At 47.7% G+C, this 6,774-nt stretch overlaps 1 protein-coding gene across 1 annotated transcript in view; it reads left to right on the top strand.

The window, feature by feature from the left end:
- The window catches only part of atp6v1b2 (ATPase H+ transporting V1 subunit B2), a 14,385-nt gene extending 7,862 nt beyond the window's left edge, over positions 1-6,523 (top strand). Inside the window, exons 7-14 of the mRNA XM_056404100.1 lie at positions 1,195-1,296; positions 1,653-1,750; positions 2,274-2,397; positions 2,502-2,652; positions 2,778-2,860; positions 3,562-3,666; positions 3,845-3,974; positions 4,822-6,523. Of these exons, the coding sequence (XP_056260075.1) occupies positions 1,195-1,296; positions 1,653-1,750; positions 2,274-2,397; positions 2,502-2,652; positions 2,778-2,860; positions 3,562-3,666; positions 3,845-3,974; positions 4,822-4,958 (930 nt within the window). The 3' untranslated portion in view covers positions 4,959-6,523. The remainder of the gene's footprint in view (positions 1-1,194; positions 1,297-1,652; positions 1,751-2,273; positions 2,398-2,501; positions 2,653-2,777; positions 2,861-3,561; positions 3,667-3,844; positions 3,975-4,821) is intronic.
- Positions 6,524-6,774: the final 251 nt, after the last annotated feature.

The raw sequence follows: 6,774 nt of genomic DNA on the forward strand, positions 1-6,774 counted from the left end.
CTCCTCTCCTCTCTCCTCCCTCCTCTCTTCCTCCCTCCTCTCCTCCTCTCTCCTCCTCCTCTCTCCTCCCTCCTCTCTCCTCTCTCCTCCCTCTTCCTCTCTCCTCTCCTCCTCCTCCTCTCTCTCCTCCCTCCTCTCTCCTCCCTCCTCCTCTCTCCTCCTCCCCTCCTCATCCCTCCTCCCTCCTCCTCCCTCCTCCCTCCTCTCTCCTCCTCTTCCTCTCTCCTCCCCCTCCTCCTCCTCCTCTCTCCTCCCTCCCCTCCTCCCTCCTCCTCCCTCCTCCCTCTTCCTCTCTCCTCCCCCTCCTCCCTCCTCCTCTCTCCTCCCTCCTCCTCTCCTCCTCTCTCCTCCCTCCTCCCTCCTCCTCTCTTCCTCCCTCCCTCCTCATCCCTCCTCCCTCCTCCTCTCCTCCCCTCCTCATCCCTCCTCTCTCCTCCCTCTTCCTCTCTCCTCTCTCCTCCCTCCTCTCTCCTCTCTCCTCTCTCCTCCTCTCTCTCTCTCTCCTCTCTCCTCCTCCTCTCTCCTCCTCTCTCCTCTCTCCTCCCTCCTCTCCTCTCTCCTCTCTCCTCCTCTCTCCTCTCTCCTCTCTCCTCCCTCCTCTCCTCCTCCTCTCTCCTCTCTCTCCTCCCTCCTCTCCTCTCTCCTTCTCCTCCCTCCTCCTCCCTCCTCTCCTCTCTCCTCTCTCCTCCCTCCTCTCCTCCTCCTCTCTCCTCTCTCCTCCCTCCTCTCCTCCTCTCTCCTCCTCTCCTCCCTCTTCCTCTCTCCTCCCTCCTCTCCTCTCTCCTCTCCTCCTCTCCTCTCTCCTCTCTCCTCCTCTCTCCTCTCTCCTCTCTCCTCCCTCCTCCCTCCTCCCTCCTCCTCTCCTCCTCCCTCCTCATCCCTCCTCCCTCCTCCCTCCTCCTCCCTCCTCATCCCTCCCTCTTCCTCTCTCCTCCCCCCCCTCCTCCTCCTCTCTCCTCCTCCCTCCTCTCTCCTCCCTCCTCTCTCCTCCCTCCTCCCTCCTCCTCTCTCCTCCCTCCCTCCTCATCCCTCCTCCCTCCTCCCTCCTCCCTCCCTCCTCCTCCCTCCTCCCTCTTCCTCTCTCCTCCCCCCTCCCTCCTCGTCTCTCCTCCCCCCTCCCTCCTCCCTCCTCTCTCCTTTCCCTCTCTCCTCCCTCCCTCCTCCTCCCTCCTCGTCTCTCCTCCCTCCCGTCAGATCGCCGCTCAGATCTGTCGGCAGGCCGGTCTGGTGAAGAAGTCCAAGGACGTGATGGACTACAGCGAGGACAACTTCGCCATAGTGTTCGCCGCCATGGGGGTGAGAGGCTCAGATTCTTCTTCCACAGCAGGTTCAGACACTTTTAAACCTGAGAGCGCTGAAAGAGGAAGTTAACGCCCCGCGTTACCTCGAACGCACCTCCTTCACAAACACAGACTCACACACACGTTGATCCACAAAAACCTGAGTCATCCATTTAAATCCATGAACTGAAGCGGCTGTGAGCTCCCGTCTACTTCCACACACGAGTTTCCACATCACACTCTATACCGGGCCCTGATTGGCTCCAGACGTGTCGTGATGTCATAAACCCCAGCAGGTGTGTTGGGTCACCCAGGTGATTTGTGTTTGTCGCCAGAGAAAGTGACAGTTTCTCTTCATGTCTCTGTCGCCAGGTCAACATGGAGACCGCCAGGTTCTTCAAGTCGGACTTCGAGGAGAACGGTTCCATGGACAACGTGTGTTTGTTCCTCAACCTGGCCAACGACCCCACGTACGACCTTTAACGCACACGTACAGCAAACTAAAATTAACTTGTCTTGTTCCTTCTCGTAATTATGTTTTATCCTGAGTTTGGATTGGTTAGCCTTCGAGCAAGAACACCCAACTGTGCTAACGATGCTAACAGGAGCGTATGCTAGCCACAGTTATTGAACCAACATGCTCCGAAGTCTCAGCTCCACACACGCCCCTCCTCTTTTTTGGATTAGCTGGGAGTTAGGGGGCGGAGTCAGATACTGCCAAGATGGCGATGGTGGAGCAGCTCACTCTGAGCTTCAGAAACCTGTGGGTGACATCACGGAGGTGACGTCCATCTGTATTTACAGTCTTAAAAGTCGGATGTTGGCGTCTCCAGTTTTTATTTTTTATTGGAATTTGTGTTTTCACTGCCCTTTATTTTATTAAAATCAGTCATTGTCTTTTCTTCCAATTAGGTCATTAACTACGGTTCTGAGATGCTTACATCATGAGTTATGAAGCATTATGTTTTGTAAAACCTCCCGTCTTTCTTGCAGCATCGAGCGAATCATCACGCCTCGTTTAGCTCTGACATCAGCAGAGTATCTGGCCTATCAGTGTGAGAAGCACGTCCTCGTCATCCTCACTGACATGAGCTCCTATGCAGAGGCTCTCCGAGAGGTCAGCCGCAGTTTCACTGCATTTATTCTGAAATCGCTGCTGGAAATTGGAGATAAATTGTGTGTTTACTCTCCAGCGTGCAACTCAACCGATCTGTGTCTCAGGTGTCTGCAGCCAGGGAGGAGGTGCCGGGCCGACGAGGTTTCCCCGGATACATGTACACGGATCTGGCCACCATCTACGAGAGAGCGGGCAGAGTGGAGGGACGTAACGGCTCCATCACCCAGATCCCCATCCTCACCATGCCCAACGATGGTACACACACACACACACACACACACACACACACACACACACACACACACACCGTCTCACACACACACACTTACACACAGTCACAATGTGGTGGTGCTGTTACAGTGTGTTCTCGTGTCCCTCAGACATCACTCATCCTATTCCTGACCTGACCGGTTACATCACTGAGGGACAGATCTATGTGGACAGACAACTTCACAACAGACAGGTAACGAGGACACGATTCGAGGTTTGACCTTTAAATGTTCAGAGGTCACAGTGACGCAGAGACGTGGACTCAAGTCACACGATGTGGACTGGACTCATGGATCTGATGGATTCAGTCTCAAAACTGACTTTTTGGTCTCAGCATGGGACCTAGATTGAGAGTTAGTCTTGATTTGGGACTTGACATAGAAGTTGATGTTGCTGGGACTTGTTGGTGTTGACCTGGAGCCTGATTGGACAGCGCCCTCTAGTGGTTTAGGTGTGTGACAGCCAGACTCTGAGCTCTGTGTATTAAAGTCCCGTCAGGTCTTCTGTCTGTCACTTCTGTTTTTTGAAACCAAACATTATCAACCTGTTTTCTCCCGTCGACGTCAGTAAATGGTTCAGAAAGAAAATCTCCTCCAAACCGTAACTGACATGAAGAATTATAATTTTAACGCTTCAGTGAATTCAACGTATATCTGAGGTAGATCTTTAATGTCACACTGTCACCTGAGTAAAACGGGAGAGTCTTTTAATTCAGCAGCATGACAGCGCTGCTATTCTGCACCGCTGCTCTGTTGAACAAAGATAAAACAAAAACCACAAAGAACAACAAGTGTTTTGTGTTTTTTTTGTCAAATTCTGATCCACTGAGTTTCTTCAGGAGTCAGAACAGGAAGTGCGAGATCAGCTGACGACTCTGTGCTCATGTGTCGTCAGATTTATCCTCCAATCAACGTGCTGCCGTCGCTCTCCCGTCTGATGAAATCCGCCATCGGGGAGGGGATGACCCGCAGAGACCACTCTGATGTTTCCAACCAGCTCGTACGTGCACACACACACACACACACACACACACACACACACACACACGCGCACACATACACTCCTGTATATACTGCACATACAGGCCTTTTCCTTCCCACTCTGACTGTGTGTGTGTGTGTGTGTGTGTGTGTGTGTGTGTGTGTGTGTGTGTGTGTGCGTGTGTGTGTGTGTGCAGTATGCATGTTACGCCATAGGGAAGGACGTCCAGGCCATGAAGGCGGTGGTGGGGGAGGAGGCTCTGACGGCTGATGATCTGCTCTACCTGGAGTTCCTCACCAAGTTTGAGAAAAACTTCATCTCCCAAGGTGCAGTGGGGCCACGGCAGATCACCCATAGCTACTGATAGAGCCAAAACAACTGGGAGAAAATGAATAATTAATGATTAATAATGCAAATATTTAGATTTTGAAGTCATTTATTAAGCTCAGGGAGTCGTCCAGAGGGGTTTTATCTGTACGTCACATGACGCCGTCTGTCTTTAGACCCTCAGTTATATGGAAAACAAGAAGGAGCGTTAACGATATTATGTTTACATGTTTCATTTCTAAAAGAGAACAGGTCTTAATGAGGATCTAAGGGAAACTCACCCTGATGAATCACTGGATCAATATCAAGTCGATAAAGTAAATTCGGCCCCTTTAGTCAAATCTGAAGAGACATGCCTGGGCTTCATTTCAGACTCGCTTCTCGCTTAAAGAAGGTGACCGAAACAGCTTAGAAATCACTTAAGAAAAGAGCTGACAAGGTCCGGCCGTTCCTTATCCATAAAGATGCTGAAAAACTTCTTCCTGATTTTATTTCAAATAGATTCGATTATTGCACTGCTCTTCTTTTTTAACTCTGCTCCAAAAGCTGTAAGAGATGTTCTGTGAACAACAGCTGAAAACCTATTTATTTAACTTGGCTTTTAATGAGTTCTCTCATATTTTACTATTCTTATTCTTATTTGCTTTTATTTTTATTTTCATTTACATATTTTATCATCTACTGTCTCTCTCTATTGTCTAGTTTCATTGCCCTATTTGCCCTTATTTTATTGTGCTATTAGATTTTTTATTGTAAAGCACTTTGTTGTATGACAGTTGCTTATTATTATTATTATTATTATTAATGATAATAATAATACCCATGCATGTGTGTTCCCGTGTCCAGGTGCTTATGAAAACAGGAGTGTGTTTGAGACCCTGGACATCGGATGGCAGCTGATGAGGATCTTCCCCAAAGAGATGCTGAAGAGGATTCCTCAGAGCACCTTAGCCGAGTTTTACCCCCGAGAAGCCAAACACTAACCCGACCCGGCCCCCGGCCCCCCCGGCCCCCGGCCCCCGGCCCCCGGCCCCCGGCCCCCGGCCCCCGGCCCTCGCTGCTTCCATCTGCTTCAGTGAGAACTGCCTTCATACGGTGTAGTGTTGATGCTGTAACCGTCCTGACGCTTGTGACTTTCATGCGGCCTTGACAACAAACCATTGGACAGGAGGAGGAACACACTCCGACACACAGAGGTTTATGTTTACAGTGAGTGTAGAGGAAGAGAGCAGTACAGTAATGTGTTAATTATCTGCGTGAGTGATCAGAAGGACATTTAGATTTTTTTGCCACACCTAGAATACGACACGAAGGACAGAAAGAAAATCACATAAATCCCAGACTCTGGTTTTCAGACCTTAATGTGTAATATCTATAAAGAAATCATGAATTACTAATAAAGCCTCTGTAATTTAACCGACAGGAGAAGCCACAGTAAAGACTAAACATTCCCTCCTTTTCTTTCTTTCCCTCTCTGGAAGTTCAGCACAAATCTCCCCGTAAAACAGCAGATTGACATTTTTACAGTTTGGTGTTTGCACGGTTGAAATAAACAAGATATCCCGTGTTAGTCAGAGATTGTCAGAGGAACTGGATCAATCTGAAAACATCAAACTCTCAGCAACAAAACCAATAAGAAGATTTCCAAAGATGTCAAATCATTTCTTTAAAGGTACCAGGAGTAACGTTTTTACACGTGAGTCCCTGTTGATGTTGAAATAAAATCTCAAACATTAGTTTTTACAAATGTTTAATAATATTTTTTAGAGCTCAAGGATTCCCACAATGAGTTTTGGTGGGAAACAAACTCTTTTTTGTTTAGAAGAGAAGATGGAGTACACCTGTGCATCACTGCAGCCAGGTGGCCTCCACGTTGCTCTTTAATCTGCATATATTTTGATATTTACAGATTATTGTAATTCAGATTTAAAAGCTTAATTATAACAGAAATTATAGAGAATATTCTTCTAACCAGTTCAGTATTACCCCTCAGTTATAAGCTAAATTAAATAAACTGTCGGGTTTACCTGTGTGAACACGGAGGAGGAGTCTCACCTGAGTGAATGTGAAGGCGTCATGTTTCGTTCACGCCGTACGATTGTGACGCCCTGACAGACGGTCATGTAACTGCCGTGAGGTACACGGAGTTGTTTGATGCGTGTTTTACATGAGAGGCGTGTCTGTGTCGGGATATTAAAGTGAGTATTGGGCGTTTAAATGATGCGGATGTGTGTGAGGTTTAAACAAGACGTCCTCTTGATGTTGTCGTGGTTCCTCTGGATGATCGTTGTCGACTCTTTCTCTTTTATTCCGTTGCCAAAAGCTTGAAGCGCTGATTTCTTTGTGTTTCATGTTTTCTGTGTTTGTGTAATCTTTCAGTTCTCGACTGTCTGCTACTCATCAGCCTTGAAATATCTATGAATTATGTATTTCTGTTTGAACAGTGTGTGCATATTGACTGGTTATGATCATCATGCATGCGTTGTCATTGAATGTTTCCTGTTGGTGCCTCAAGTTATCAAGTGAAATAAAAGCTGCCGTCTCATTATCTCTGATCAGTTATTGTGTTTTAACATCGGCACTTAAACTCACATTCATGTTTGAATCACTGACAGATTATTTATCAGGCGGGAAGCATTGAGTATTTATTTATGAGATGCATCATGCATCATTAACAGAGTGTTACATCAGAAGCTCGTCTCTATCGACCAATAATTCATGAACATCAGCTAATCAATATTTTGAATGTCAATGAGTCTTTGAACGCCAATGTTGATCCACACTGAAATGTCTCAACAA

This window comes from Seriola aureovittata, chromosome 18, assembly GCF_021018895.1.
Source record: "Seriola aureovittata isolate HTS-2021-v1 ecotype China chromosome 18, ASM2101889v1, whole genome shotgun sequence".
In the NCBI taxonomy this organism is placed as follows: Eukaryota; Metazoa; Chordata; class Actinopteri; order Carangiformes; family Carangidae; genus Seriola; species Seriola aureovittata.